Source organism: Vipera berus (assembly GCF_964194415.1).
Source record: "Vipera berus genome assembly, chromosome: 1".
In the NCBI taxonomy this organism is placed as follows: Eukaryota; Metazoa; Chordata; class Lepidosauria; order Squamata; family Viperidae; genus Vipera; species Vipera berus.
This window is the reverse complement of record NC_138202.1, coordinates 275,394,854-275,411,032: the sequence shown is the minus strand read 5'-3', so window position 1 is coordinate 275,411,032 and position 16,179 is coordinate 275,394,854. Positions and strand designations below refer to the sequence as shown.

The following is a 16,179-nucleotide window of genomic DNA, read 5'->3' as shown; positions in this document are numbered from 1 at the left end:
TATTTTCCGGTGTATAAGACGACTGGGCGTATAAGACGACCCCCCAACTTTTGAGATGATTTTCAAGATTTTTCGTCTTATACGCCGGAAAATCAGCGAGCCCAGGAAGGCACGCCCTCCCCTCTCACTGTGGAGGAAGCAGGGCAGGCTGGCGTCTGGCAGGAGCCGGCAGGGCAGTCCTGCGCACGCACGCGCTCCCCAGCTGTTAAGGAGCACTCCTTAAGGAGCATCCCCGAGGACTCCTTAGGAGCCGGGGAGCGATGCTGCCTCAAGAGGGAAGAGCGTCGGGCGGGAGCCGGCAGGACCTGACGCTCTTCCCTCTTGAGGCAGCATCCCCGAGGACTCCTTAGGAGCCGGAGAGCGATGCTGCCTCAAGAGGGAAGAGCGTCGGGCGGGAGCCGGCAGGACCCGATGCTCTTCCCTCTTGAGGCAGCATCCCCGAGGACTCCTTAGGAGCCGGGGAGCGATGCTGCCTCAAGAGGGAAGAGCGTCGGGTGGGAGCCAGCAGGGCAGTCCTGCGCACACGGGCGCTCCCCAGACGCCAGTCTGCCCTGCTTCCTCCACAGTGAGAGGGGAGGGCGTGCCTTCCCGGGCTCGCTGATTTTCCGGCGTATAAGACGACTGGGCGTATAAGACGACCCCCCAACTTTTGAGATGATTTTCATGGGTTAAAAAGTCGTCTTATACGCCGGAAAATATGGTAGCATTACTATTACTGTTTTGACAAATCCCTAAGGATCCTCAACAGTTCACAGATAAAATAATGGCAATGTATAAGAAAGCTGATAGCTGCAAGGTTTTAAATATTTGAATTTTTTAATTCAAATATTTAAATACTTAACTATGCAACTGAAAAAAGGTATAAAAGGCAATGTATAGGAACAGAGGATGGTCCTTCACCATAAGTTCCATTTCAGACGTGCCCCAAGCAATATTCTGTGTGATTAGGTGCATGTTTGTTACATGCTGTTCCTTTCTAGAGATCTATAAATCTTCCATGTTTTGTTTTGCACAAGTTCTGAGTTCTTCATGGTCAGTACAGTTAATTCACAATCCAGAATGTTAACTGTTGATTTGAATTTTGCTTTGGATTGACTCCAGAAAAACCACAATTACTACATTTACTATTTAGCCTCCTTTTGTTCCTTTATGATAACAGGATTGTAGGCAAAGTCTTACTGGGTTTTGACCCTGGCAAAGTGAATCCTTTTGTTTCCTGTAGTTAGGACTTGATTGTATATTGTTTACATATTATTGTAGGTGGTTAAATTGATATTTGTCCTCTACAGTTACTTAAGGAAGAAATATTTAGTCACAGTACACTGCTGGAAGCTATTGAAGTCAAAAGCACGGGCATGACTGAGCATTATGTCACTCAGCTTGAACTGCAAGATCTTCATGAGAGATATCAGCTTCTCAAAGACAGAATAATGGTATTACTGCATTTTACAATGCTATCTTTATTCTCCTTCAATATAATTGCTTAGAGAAATGCCTTTGTTTCTTTGCCATGTGTCCATGTGTGTATTTTGACTGAATTTCTTTTAGTTAAAAGCATCGTTTTTATTAATGTTGTCAGTTAACTTGATAAATTAAGCACTAAGATTGGCATATTAACCTCTTAGCTATTTGTTTTATTAATCACTGATTTATTGAAGCACATGAGAAGCAGTAAAGAAATAAAATGCCACCATTATGTGCAGTACTTGGTCAATGTCAGGAAAGCCTGTTAACTTACACCATAATGGGATATTTCTGATAACAATAGGAAACAATAACTAAAGCTGAAGAATATGTGCACTTGCATCAAGAGTACCAAAAGAATTTGAAGGCCTTTGAAGTATGGTTGGAAAAAGAACAGGAAAAGCTCAACTGTTTATCACATCTTGAAGGTGATACAGAGAGATACGAGGCAACACTCCAAGAACTCCAGGTAGAATTTTAAAACTATGTTTGTCTCAGTAATAATTATCTTGCAGTTTATCCTTTGTTTTCTAAATTCCAATCAACTTGGAGCAGGCATTAGATTCTATTTTTCAGATACGTCTTCTTTCAGTATTAATATCAACTGCTAAGGCAACATTCTACAAACTTGTTGGTCTTTGTTAGGCTGTATTTTAAAGTTTTAAAGTTGTCTAGAGCATACAAAAATCATTACCTTATTCTGAACAAATTTATATTGTTTCCAAATTAAGCACAATCAACCATTTGAGCTTGCAAATAAAAACTAGTATTTTGCATTAATTGGGTATATTATGTAAAATTCTGATACTAGGGCTGTGCATGGTTTGAAAATAATTTGTAAATAATAACCATAGTTTTAGAGATTCACAGAAACAATTTTACCTTAACTAATAAAGGAGAATATTTGTAGCTCAGGGTTGACGTGTGGGGTCCTTGGTGCTCTCTGGTCTTGCTTGTTTTCTTCTTTTTTAAAGTTTTATTATATTTTTTAACAGAGTTCAATAATAATTATTCAACAAAAACGTGTTGTCTGAGTATCTTATTCACTAATACAAATTAAATTCCTAATCCCTAAATCTTTTCTCTAATAATTGATAAAATAGGTCCCAAGTTTGAAAATATTCTCTTTCTTCTTTTTCTTTCAACCTTAAAGTAAGTAAAGTATCTTCGGGTATGTTCTGGAATCTCAAATGTGTACCGCCTTCTCCATTTCCAAAGCAGTGACTGCTCCTTCTAGGTTTTGATTTGCTTGTTCTAATCTTTCATTCTGTCATTAGTGCTTCAATTTTTCCCCCCAGTATCTTCTGATTGATCTTCCACATTCTGAATTCTTTGTTCATTTTTAAGGATCATTTGTTGGTGAACCTCAAATTGTATCTTTTATGTGAAGCATTTGTTTGTTTAGCTTATCAAGATTGCTTTTTGTTTCTTGATGATTCTTCCGCATCATTTCTTGAATTAATTGTAAGGTCGCATGGATCTCTTTTTGGAGGTTGTTTGCCTTTTCTCGTTGTAACATTGCTTCAATAAAACTATGACTTGCTGGACTGGATGTTCCAGAAGAGGGTGCAGAAGCAGAGGTTTTTTTGTAATTTTAGTGAGGTTTGGTGCACTCATTGTTCAATTAGGCAAATTTTGTAAATCCATAGGGAGAAGAGAAAGGAAAAAAAGCCAACTGCTATAGGCTATTATCCAACTTTAAAAAGAGCCACCTGTTTTAGGCTAAAATCCAAGTTGAAAAGGGAGCCAACTATTTTAGGCTATATTCCAAGTTTAAAAGGGAGCCAACTGCTTTAGGCTATAATCAAAATTTAAAAAGAAGACAACTGCTTTAGACTATAATCCAGATTTAGAAGGGAGACAACTGCTTTAGGCTAATCCAAGTTTTTTTTAAGACAAGCCAACTACTTTAAGCTGTAATCCAGCAAAATAAAAAACACCAACTGCATAAGTCTAATCCAAATATTTCTGTCAGTTCAAAAATATTAGAGAAAAAAAGAAAAGAAAAAAATTGATTTTGTACTTTTGCATTTCAGGAATTACAGGTACATTGTGCTGAAGGACAAGCATTGCTTAATGCAACACTCCATGCTAGAGAAGAAATAATCCCATGGGGTGCACCCCAGTTGGAGGAAAGAGTATTGGAGTCTCTTCGTCAAGATTGGACAGTCTACCAACACAACCTTTCTGACATTAGGATACAGCTGAATACTACCTTAAGCAGACTAAAACTAATGGAGAACAAATTTTTGAAGATGGATCAATGGCTCAAAACTCTGGAGGAGAAAGTTAATATCAGGACTAGCTGGCAATCTGACCGAGCCACAAAGGAAATCCAGCTTCAGCAGCTGAAGGTGATGAAATTATACAAGCATGAGTACAACTACAGTAGTTTGTCTTTCTGTTTATTGCAGTCATTGATCATTCGTACAACTGAAAGCTGACATTCATTTCAATCTGTACAGATATCTTTATATTCTTAAGCTAAATACAAAACATTATTATTGTTTGCTATGAGCATAGATCACCTATTTATACAGTACATGATATGGAGATATTTTTCGGAGGGAGGGAAGGAGAGAGGAAGGAAGGGAAGGAAGGGAAGGAAGGAAGGAAGGAAGGAAGGAAGGAAGGAAGGAAGGAAGGAAGGAAGGAAGGAAATATTAAGCTTGGCTGTATTAAGTGTACACTTCAGGTTTGATCCACCTTGTTGTTTCTTTAGTCTACCGCTATATTAAGCATACAGATATTGAGAATAAGGGCTCCCACTCTATTTTTAAAGTATTTGTTTTGGGAAAATAATAGAAACTGATTTTTTGCATCCTTTTTTTTCCTTTTTCCAAACATATTGTTTTTCTTTCTCACTACCACATCAGAATGTTCCTACTGATTTTTTTTTGCAGTTTGTATAAAGGAATCTTTATACAGAAAAACTGCGCCTCAAAATTCAAATTGCTAAAAACAAAAAAAAAAGAAATTTTCTTTTAATTTGAGAAATGTTGATTAGTTTAGTTTGCATCAAAGTACCCATGTAATACAGTTTGGTCTTTTCCTTACCAGACAGCAAGTCAGATTAATCATGTATCTTTTAATACAGGCTCAAGATATAGAGAGATAAATGGGTTATGTTGATGGAAAAAGTAGAAACATTAAAAAACATTAAAAAGCAGTAGAATCAGCTGTGTGAAAGTCTTATGGGTATAAGAAGAAAGGGAAATTTTATGAGTCAATTGAATAATCTTTGAATATTTCAGAACAAAGGGAATATTGTCGACAGACTAGACCTTCTGGATTTACCTGTGAGATCTTGACTGATATATGAAAATAAAACAAGAAAAACACCTTCGTTAAAATATATTTAGTTCCACCTATGCAGCAACAAGATTCTGCTTCACCAAGTTCTCTTTTTAACAACTAAAAAGAGTGTTGTGTGTTTCCATTTGTCTTTCTGTAATGTGTGTGCACAACATAAATAGCCTATAAATATTCTGTAAATTAAAACCATGAGCTTATAATTCCTCATTGTATAAATTGAGATTCATGTTTCCATGGTTTTGTTACTTTTAAGAGTTCTACAAATCACATTTATGTCATTTCTGAAATATTTTTAAAGTATTTCTTTATCTCAGAATTGGCATGAAGAAATAACAGTCTATAAAAACGAAGTTGAAGAAGTCGGTTTGCTGACGCAGCATTTCCTGGAGGAAACTCGTACTTCCAGTAGGATGGGAAGACAAGCAACTCAACTTGCTTCTCGATACCAAACTCTTGTTCTTCACGTACTGGTAAATAATGAAAATGTTCTGAAAACATTGTGTAATACTAATTGGAAAAAATTAAGTGATTTTTTTTTAGATATACTTCTAAGTGCTTCATTCTTAGGAATGATTGGCTAGTCCAGGAATCTGCAACCTTGACAACTTTAAGACTTGTGGACTTCAGCTTCCAGAATTCCTCAGCCAGCTGTGGGTGGTGAAGTACACAAGTCTTAAAGTTGTCAAGGTTGCAGACCCCTGGGCTAGTCATTATGCTTCTCTTATCTCTGTATATCTGAAGATTTAATTATACAGCTAAATATTACTGCTAAGGATCACTCATTAGCTATTAATATATTCAACTGGAGAGTTAGGCTAAAATTAGTTTCAGTCATTTATATTTTGCTGTACTGCTCTCAATCTGCCTTTATAATTTACATCTATTTTACAACTCCTGTTCTAAGGCAAGAGCTCTAATACTTCTTATATAAGAAGTGACAATTCAGGAAATAAAGTTAGTCTTCGACTTACAACAGTTCATTTAGTGACCTCTTGAAAGTTACAATGACACTCAAAAAAGTGACGTATGGCTATTTTTCACATTTACAACCGTTGCAGCATCCCCATGGTCACGTGATCAAAATTCAGATGCTTGGCAACTGACTTCTGTTTATGAAGGTTACAATGTCCTGAGATCATGTGATCCCCTCTTGCGACCTTTTGTCAAGCAAGGTCAACAGGAAAGACAGATTCACTTAATAACTAGGTTACTAATTTAACTACTGCAATGATATACTTAACGACTGTGGCAAGAAAGGTCACAGTCTTAACAACTTAACAACTGTCACTTGACTTCCGGTGGCGACGCGACGCTGAAAGACAGCCATTTTCGGGCTGCCCGCTCCGCAGCTGTGTTTTTCCATCGTAAACAGCGCCGATCAGCTGTTTAGATGGATTTGAAGCCCCCTCCTCGGGAGAAGAGGAGGGGGTGAGGCCCCAGGTAGGGGTTGAGCTCTCCGGGGCCGCCTGAGATGAGAGCTTGGGCGGCTGAAGGATGAGCCCCCCCGAAGCCTGGGTTGCTCCGAGCTGCGCAGCGCCTCTGCTCTGGGATTTTTGGAGCAGAGCCAGGCGTTAGCAACCACCCCTGCCAAAAGGAAATACTTTTGATTATCAAGATGCAGGCAGAGCGGTACAGGAGGTCAAGGTGAAGTGGACTCTTTATTTCTACTCTCTAGCTCAATGGATTTTATAGCTTTAAAGTGAAAGTGCGTAATAAGTGAAAGTGGGGGAAGATGGCGGCTAAAACTTCTAAAGCTCTTCGGAATGCGGGGTCTTCCCTGGTGCAAGAGACCTCATTGCAAGCTTTGCTTCCTCCTGCATCTCCCCCGGTATTGACGCTTAAGGATTTAAAAGACGCTCTTGGAAAGCATGCACAATTGATGTCTGATATGATGGATGAAAAGTTGAAAAAGCTGGAGGAGAAAATGGAGGAGAAAATGGAGAAATTGGAGAAGACGATGGAAGAGAAGCTGAGAGCAATGAGGGTGGACATCTTGTCTATGGTTGAATCCGTAGCTGAATGTGTGCTACAGCTGGATATAAAAGTGGAGGATCTCAGTCAAAAGAACTCTATATTAGAAGCAAAGGTATTAGAAAATGAAAATATAAGGGATAAAATGGACGATGAATTGAGCCTTGTTCAGTATAATCAGATGCAGTATGCTATTAGAATTAGGGGTTTAAAGGAGAATGGTAAAGAAGATTTAAAGCAGCTGATTTCTGAGGCTCTGGAAGGGGTACTGGGCCAGTCAGCATCTGAAATTGAGGGAAATATGGACAAAGTTTTTCGTGTAAATTCATGGATTGCAAGACAGAGGAAGTTACCCAGAGATGTGGTGGTCTATTTTACAAAGAGAGTAATTAGAGATGAAGTCATTCAAGCTGCTTATGATACTAATTTGGTAGTGGCTGAGCAAGAAGTTTTGGTTTTAAAAGAGATCCCTCTGAAGATCCTAAGGAGAAGGAAAGATTTTGCATTTCTAGTACAGGAACTTAAGAAACGTGATATTAAGTTTAGATGGGAGATTCCAGTTGGATTGGTGGCGACGCACGAAGGTAAAAGACATCGTTTGGTTACTGTGGCTCAGGCACGTGATTTTTATAGTAATGTGTTAAAAGCAACCCCCCTATCATCTTTGGAAGCTGCAAAAGGATACGGTGTGGGAAAGCTTCAAGATGTTGCAGATAGACAGACAGAGGACAATGGTGTTGGAGGGGATCTAGTCACAGTCTCATCGGTTGCTGCAGGAGGCCAGAAGATGACGCGCGCCGCCCTAAGAAGAGCGAGACGAGAGCAAGAGCAAGACCAGCAGAAAGTTATGGAATCTTTAAAGTGTGCTTACAGTGAAGATGTGGGAGGAGAGCGGTCTAAAGAAGTTTTGGGGGTTATGACAGAGGTGCTCCAAAAGTTTTGGGGCGTTAAGATTGCTGATTAAATTTTTAGATTAGAATGTTAATAGAGTAAAATTATTATAGAGGAGAAAGAAAGTTTTTTTTTTAAATATTTCACACAATTTAAGATTGATGTTATTTGCTTGCTAGAAAAGTATATTAGGGTTATGGACTTAAAGTATGTGTTGAACTAAGAATGGGTATGTAAGCTCCTAATTAACAACAAGTTGTCTTAGAGATTGCCTAAATCTTTTTTTTTACATATACTCTTTTTATTTGAACTTTTATTTGAACTTAAGGATGATTTGGAACTACGAGACATTTGGCGTGATACATGCAAGAACTATTTTTGATCATAGTTTAGTTTGGTCGGAGATTATTAAGATTAACAGAGATAGGCGCTTTTGGCGCGTAACTGAGAATTTGTTTGGAAATTAGAGAAAGGTGGGAGAATGCAAATAGCAGGTGAAAGTTTTTTTTTCTTTTCTTTTTTTTTTGAAATTAATATGAATAAGGACTGGGATTAAGAAAATTTATTTTGAGTAAAGCTCTTTTTCTGTTTTCCTCTTTTTCTTTTCTACTTTATTTGTAATATTAATATTTCTTTTTATATGTAATATTAATATTGTTTGTAGTTATCTTATATGAGCTAGAGGGCGATAGATTTAAGAGTTTATTGTTGTTAGCATATGGATGTTTATGATTGTTTTCTGTTTTTATACCTTGTACTTAGCTCTGGGAAGTCGGGGGGGGGGAGAGGGGGAGGGGTAGGGAGGGATAGGTAGGGGAGGGGGAGGGGGGAGGGGGGATTGTTAAAGACAAAATGTATTTTAAAACTTTTCAATAAAAAAAACAACAACTGTCACTTAACAACTGTCTTGCTTAGCAAAGAAATTTTGGGCTCAATTGTGGTCGTAAGTCAAGGGTTACCTGTAGAAATGGTGATTTAAAATAATCAGTGTTTTCTGATGAAATCAGATTAATTCTTATAGCATCTATTGAGTTCATTGTTACAAATTCTTTCAAGACTTAAAATGTAATTATATATGAAAGGGACTGCTTCAGTGGTGGGATTCAAATACCTTAATATCCGGTTCTCTGTGTGGATGCAAGCCTGGACCTCCGAGGCCTAGAATGGACTTCCAGAAGTGACATCAATGCACTTCTGGCGGGCCGTTCTAGGCTTGGGGGAACCTTCTTCAAGCCTCCGAGTACTAGAACAGACTTCCAAAAGCAACATGGGTTCAGCCGGTTCTCTGAACTCAAAAAAATTTAGCTACCGGTTCTACCGAACCGGTGCGAACTGGCTGAATCCCACCACTGGACTCCTTGTTTTCTCAGTCGCATTGGTAGCTGTAGATTCATTGTACATTTATCTGGCCCTAAGCCTGGAATTAACATGCTGAGAATAGATTTTTGAGCAAAGAAATACTACTTGCATACATGTTGTGTTCTGTGACCAGGGAGTCCCTTTTGAGTGGAAGCATGTACAGATCTCTGCATTCATAAGCTTTCTTTGGTCATCTATCCATGCCAGACCAGGAGGGTGTGCAATATTGGGACAAGACAATGTTATGTTAGTATCAAAGAACAGTTCAATTAGCCTTTCAGCATATGAGGCATTTTTACATACACAAACAATGAAGGGACATTGAGTTGTCAGCATAAACAAGGCAGAATTCTGCCTTCTAAAACAGAGTAGGTGGTCTGAATAAACTTAGACAACTAATTCCATAAGAATTGTCTTGTTTGTATTAAGAAGAATCTAATAACAGCAGTTGATTTCCCAATTGTATACTGCATTTCATTGATAAATACAAAATTTTCCAGGTTTAATAGAGGTGCAAGTATCGAGGAATGGATGAATAATATGTCTTACTTCTCATCTGCTTGCAGGAACAAATAAAATTCCTGGAAGAAGAAATTCGAAGTTTGGAAGAATCTGAACTAGCTTTCAGGATTTACAAAGACTGGTCTGAAGCTATCCTTAGGAAATTCAGAAATGTTGTGACAAAATGTGATGTAGCAGACAGAGCATTAATGGAGAAAAAAATGCAGAAACTTGAGGTAAACTCAGTTGTAATTTGTCACTGCATACCTAATATAAATATCTATAATATCTATAAAGCTAATACTTATATCATGACTGTAGCACTACAGGGCTGTAGAAAACTGTGAACAGTGGATTTCAAACTACCTATGTTAGAAAATTACTTTTGCATTGATTTATAGAAATATTGGATTTATAGAGCTATTTTAGCTATTTTATTTTAATTTGCCCAAATGATTTATTTTAATTTTAAATATTGTGCCTTTTTTGCTCACAGGATCTCATGAGTGACATGGAAGTTGGCCATAGTTTGCTCAAATCTGCCCGTGAGAAGGGAGAGAGAGCTATTAAGTACACTGAGGAAAATGAAGCTGAACAACTAAAGAAACAAATCAGTGATTATGTAGAACAACTTGATGAAATGACTTGTTCTATCAGAAAGGAATGTACAACCTTAGAGAAATGTCTCCACTTAACAAAGGAATTTTTAGATAAGTTCAAAGTACAGACACAGTGGCTAACAGATTATCAAATCATACTGCACAATACAGTGGATCCCAAAATGGAATTATATGAGAAGAAGGCACAGTTATCAAAATACAAGGTAAATGTATTGTCGTCTTACAAAATGAAAGGATTCTTCAATGAAAAACCCAATTATTAAAATATTCTCAGGAGATATTTTCAGATATCCAGTTGACAACCTAAATTTGACTGATGCTTTCTTATTAAATACCCATCCTAAAAACATAGTATTATCAGTTATAATCATTAAATGAGCAGATCATCACAAAATTTCAGTGGTCTCCGTAAGCTGCAATCATGCAACAGTCATGTAATGTGATCCAACAAACACTTTCCAGTGTCCCTATTTTTGTAATGCTGGTTAGTGAGATTTCTTTTTCCTGACTAATCTTCACATTGTGAACAATCAAACACTTGTCCTAATAGAAATAGCACTTAGACTTACCGGTATATACCACTTCAAGTGCTTTACAGCCCTCTCTAAGCGGGTTACAGAAACAGCATATTACTCCAACAATTTTACTGACCTTGGAAGGATGGAAGGCTGAGTCAAACTTGAGCTGGTCAGGATCGAGGGAATTGAACTCCTGGCAATGCAAGCAGAGTTAGCCGGCAGTACTGCATTCTAGCCACTGTGCCACCACAACTCTTTTGTTTGTTTAAAAAGTAGAGAATAATAAAGTTTTTCCCTTTTGCCTTTGTTTACTTTTCATATATACGTGTGTGTGTGTGTGTAAATAAAATGAGAAAAAAACAGCATCGGAAATCGCCTTCATGTTAATATGGGATAAAGGTTTGAAAGGAGCAAACTTCAAATGAGGTTATTTGTTTAAGATTATATCATATATTTTGTTGAGTTCTGTCCTATAAATAGAATGTGATTTTCCATCTGTATTTATTTTTTTACATTGTATTTTTCTTAAAACATTTCTAACTGGATTTTAATTTTAGACAGTGCAGCAGACTATACTGTCCCATGAACCTTTAATCAGATCTGTTGTGGAAAAAGGCAAAAGCCTTCTAGAATTGATCAGTGATGCTAATGTAGCTGAGAATATTCAAAAACTTCAGAATGAATACCAGGAGCTTTGCAACATAGCAAAGGTAAATTGTTTTCTGCAATGCAATAGTAATCATTTTTCCTTAAAAGTAAATTTCTGTTTGTAATATGGATTATTTACATTAATCTAACTATACTTCATTCATTAGAAGAGAGTGTTCTGTTTTCTGTGTAATTCTTGAACCTCTTAAAATTGTGTTGAACCTGTTCTTGTATTGAGAGATGAGTCAACCATCCTATAAAATGTATTATTCAAGATAGCAATTTACAAATGAAATAAAAAAGGATTTTCGTACTGATGAGTAAGAAAACTGGACAGTTGAACTTTTCAGAATGAAGATCTGAGATTACTGTCACTTGAAACAAATGAAAGGTACCTGATTTCTGTTAATGCAGATACAGGTTGCAAGCTTGGAAGAGAAAATGAAACAACATGAAGACTACAATAGTGTCTTACAGGAAGTGGAAAAGTGGTTATTACAAATGTCCAGCAGGCTGATTACTCCTGAATTCATGGAGAACAGTGATCTAGAAGTGATAACACAACAATTAGCCAGTCATAAGGTAGGTCAACAATTCTTTAGTAGAAGAGATAGTTACTGTAGTTTGTAGATCAAGTAAAGAACTGTTAGTCTTCTAACATTCATATCTCTTCTTTGAAAAGCTTTCTCAAAGATTAACAGTAAAAAGAAAATCGACAATACATCCTATATAAATAGCTTTCTCTTTTTTAAAAATCAAAGCAGCAAAGATTTAAATAAATCAAATTAAGATTTTAAGAATTAGTTACTTTTATTACTATCTACAGATATAGAAATATCTGGTGCAAAGTGCGGCTGCACGGGTAGTGATGGGAGCACCCCGATACTCCCATATTACACCCCTCCTGCGTGAGCTGCATTGGTTACCGGTTGCCCTCCGGGTGAGATTTAAGGTGCTGGTACTTACCTTTAAAGCCCTACGTGGCTTAGGCCCGGGTTACTTGCAGGACCATCTGCTGCCGGGAACGAATTCCCATTGCCCAGTACGCTCACACAGAGAAGGCCTCCTCAGGGTACCGTCGGCTAGACAATATCGGCTGGCGACCCCCAGGGGGAGGGCCTTCTCTGTGGGAGCAGCAGCCCTGTGAAACCAGCTCCCCCCTGAGCTTCAGATGGCCCAAGATCTCCAGTCCTTTCGCCGCGGCCTCAAAACACTCCTTTTCCACCTGGCTGACCTGGACTGACAGGGATTTTAATTATGTTTACAATTTTTAACTCTAATTTTAATTTATTTTAATTTTAATTTATTGTACAGAGGCCTTTAATTTTAATTTTATCTTAATTTCTGTATTTATTGTATGTTATTGTTGTTAGCCACCCTGAGTCCTTCGGGAGATAGGGCGGGATATAAATCCCATTAATTAATTAATTAATTAATTAATTAATAAAATATACAGTGTACGTAGAAACCATATGTACTCAGTGGTTCTATACTACAGAAAAAGACTACTACCTTCCTCAAATATCAGATGATTTTCAGTGAACATTACATGCAGTATTTGTAATACATAAATGATGCTATATTTTTCTTGATAATGTAAGATCTTATATACAGCTTCCTATGTTTGTAGACTATAATCTTATAGAGGTTTTTCTCATAAATTGCAGAAAATGTTTTATTTTATTAGATTTTATGTCCTGCTAACTACTAACTTCTCTTGGTAATTTTTTAAAAAGATAAAGCCATTTTTTTTTAAAAAAAAGTATAATATTTTAAAATTATATGCCATAAAATGCTTCCTCGTGTGTTTAAAAAACTTTCAAAAATGAACAAATGGGTTAAGGTTCTTGATAATATTTTTAGAATTAACTGGTCAGCGTATAAATAGCATTGTAAACTAAGAACAGGACATTTACTGTAAGTATAAATTCTCTGCTCCATGCAGAAATTTAAGTATATCTTTTACAGTCTTTGCTCCAACACATCCTGTAACATATTGTTAGGCATTTTTTCATTAACATTCAATTGTAATTTATTTTCCTGTTATTTAAGAGTATTCTGACAGTCTTGTATCTTAAGACTACATCATAATGTTTTAGGCAACAATGGAAGAAATTGCAAGATTTGAAGATCGCCTGAACATCCTTAAAAGCAAGGGAGATTCTTTAATCAAAGAGTGTGCAGAACATCTCCAAGCAAAATTTAAACAAAACATAGAAACCCAGCTGCAGGGAACGAGAGATAGCTATTCAGCCCTCTGTAGCACAACTCAAAAAGTAAGCATCAATCTTTTAATACTGAGCAGGGGATATAGAGGAAGAAAGTGGTGGCAATTAGGTAGAACCTGGCTCAAAATAAGTAAGATACTAAGATGGTTTCTTAACAGTTTCTGAAGAATGAATTTAATAACAGTTGCGGGGGAAACCTTAAAACGTTTACAAAAGTAGTCCCAAAGGTGCTTTTTGAAAAAGCAACTGGACTTTGCTTTTCCTTAAAGACATTTCCTTCTCATCCAGTAAGCTTCTCCAGTCTTCAAGGAAAAACAAAATCCAGTTGCCTTTTGAAAAAGCACCTTTGGGACAGTGATGACCTGGAAGACTGAGAACCTCGACAGATATTTGCAAAAGTAGAACACTTCAAAATAAATTGTGGAATAATGAGTAGGAAATATTCATTTTATATTAATTAGCATTATAAAGGTACAGTTATTTCTCCAGTCTAGAGCTCAGTTTAACCTGCTAGACTATATTTTTGGCCAAGGGTCCGTTTTCAGTTAGCAATAATCATTAATATTAACAAAATTCTTATTTCTTATTCTTATTTCTTGTAGGTATATCAAAGTTTGGAGCATGAACTCCAGAAACATGTTAACCATCAGGATACTCTTCAGCAATGCCAAGCTTGGCTTTCTACAGTTTGGCCAGAGTTAAAGGCCAATCCTCATCGACCTTCCAGTTCAGCAGATGCTGTGAAGCAGGTATCAGCAGTCTACGTGGCAATATTTCCTTGAAAGAATGCATATATCAAAAAGGCACCAGTAAGAAACTTGGAGATTTCCCATAGTTAGTCACAGAGTCCTTCGACAAAATTCAAGGATTTCATCTCAATTCCCCCCCCCCCGCTTTTTAACCTCACATTGTTATACAGAAAAGAAGGAATGATCAGTCTGTTTTTCCAAGAGTCCATGTGGCTCCCATGCTTCTTCTTTGATCCCATTGGGATCATCATGACTAAAATGGTACAATGTAGTTCTCCTGATATTTTGGTCCAGAGGCAAATTAAAACTATGTTGAAAATCCAAAATGAATTAAAGAATCATTTCAGAAAAGTAGATCTTGGGGAAAAATCTCAGGGAACCAGTACTGTTTTGCTAACATTTATTTATATATTAAGCTTTTGTATCACCAATGGCAAAAGTTTATCTGAAAAATATAAAATGACTCCACTAAGTCAAGTTTGAATACAGATAACTACATAGATGCATCCATTTAGTTATCTTGGCAGTCCTATGAGTGAGCTTTATCACTCCCATCTTTTCAAGGCTTCTCCTCTTCTCTTCTCTTCTCTTCTCTTCTCTTCTCTTCTCTTCTCTTCTCTTCTCTTCTCTTCTCTTCTCTTCTCTTCTCTTCTCTTCCCTTCCCCTCCCCACCTCCCCCCCATCTCCTCATTTTCCCTTCCCATTATCTATTCTAGCTTTCAGTTCTGGAATCTTCCAATATCTTCTATCCAAGAAATTAAGTTTGACCTTATTTTTTTTCAACAGCCAAGGCTACTTATTTGAGCTGTAGGTTCTGTTTAAAAAGTTTTAAATATCAACAAGGACATAGGAAACATATTCCAGATATGGAATATTAGAAGTGATATGGCCATTAGAAGTGTCAACTCTGCTTTCCCAGAAGACAATCTTAGGTCAAATGTAAATAAACCTCCTCAAACAAACTCAGTGAATAGGGCAAACATATGATATGGTCCCATTGTGCATTACTTCTTCTCACTCTGCAGTAGGAAGTAGAAATTGTCCTTTTTCTTCAGTGAAGCCAATAAATGATTCAAACCTCAGCTGGCCAAATCCATCGAAAGATACATAGGATACATATGTACACATCTGTGGAAACCCAAGTTATCTTTAATTAGAAAGTTAAATGTAATCTGAACTATTCATATTTTTAATTTTGTGCACAATGCAGATGCATAATCAATACAGAGTCCCTTGTGTTACTTTATTAATATTTACTGAAAAAAATGTGTAATTTATATCAACAACCTGAACAGTTTGTTATTTTTCACTATTTTTTTTTTAAAAGTAGCAATATTGCTATAATTTAATCACTTTCAAAGCATTTTCAGGGGAATTTGAAAATCTATATTTTGTTGATAATCTTTCCTTACTCTTTCTAGGTTAAACATTTTAGAGCCCTGCAAGAGCAGGCAAACACCTATTTGGATCTATTATGCTCCATTGATGATTTATCAGACAGCACAGTAAAAAATGCAGCAACAGATATTCAAGAAGCAAAGCAAACGGTATGGGATAAACTATAACAGCTGTTTTGTAATTCTTCTGTTTTGTACTTCAATTAGCAAAGGAGATTGTATGGGATAAATTGTAGCAGCTGTTCTCTCATTCTTCTTAGACATGTGATTACTGTATCTTACTTTCTCACCAATTAGGTAATTAAGAAACATGCTTACAGCCATGCTTGCAGAAGTACCGAATGAAAGATAATAAAGAAAGAGGAAAGAATATAACTTAGAACAGAATCCAAAGATATTCTGTGCTATGAAACAGCAAAAAAATCTGTTTAAAAAAATCTGTTGTTTCCTAACAATGAGGTTCATCTTACTTTTAAGGATGCTACATTAATTTATATGTTATTCTAGTTGAGTTTTTA

At 36.7% G+C, this 16,179-nt stretch overlaps 1 protein-coding gene across 1 annotated transcript in view; it reads left to right on the top strand.

The window, feature by feature from the left end:
* Nucleotides 1-16,179, top strand: part of SYNE1 (spectrin repeat containing nuclear envelope protein 1) — a gene marked incomplete at its 5' end in the record, with an annotated part of 342,823 nt that overhangs the window by 161,202 nt on the left and 165,442 nt on the right. Inside the window, 11 exons of the mRNA XM_081315102.1 lie at nucleotides 1,290-1,433; nucleotides 1,769-1,933; nucleotides 3,501-3,818; nucleotides 5,094-5,249; nucleotides 9,567-9,737; nucleotides 9,998-10,324; nucleotides 11,197-11,349; nucleotides 11,702-11,869; nucleotides 13,387-13,563; nucleotides 14,118-14,264; nucleotides 15,686-15,811. Of these exons, the coding sequence (XP_081171228.1) occupies nucleotides 1,290-1,433; nucleotides 1,769-1,933; nucleotides 3,501-3,818; nucleotides 5,094-5,249; nucleotides 9,567-9,737; nucleotides 9,998-10,324; nucleotides 11,197-11,349; nucleotides 11,702-11,869; nucleotides 13,387-13,563; nucleotides 14,118-14,264; nucleotides 15,686-15,811 (2,052 nt within the window). The remainder of the gene's footprint in view (nucleotides 1-1,289; nucleotides 1,434-1,768; nucleotides 1,934-3,500; nucleotides 3,819-5,093; nucleotides 5,250-9,566; nucleotides 9,738-9,997; nucleotides 10,325-11,196; nucleotides 11,350-11,701; nucleotides 11,870-13,386; nucleotides 13,564-14,117; nucleotides 14,265-15,685; nucleotides 15,812-16,179) is intronic.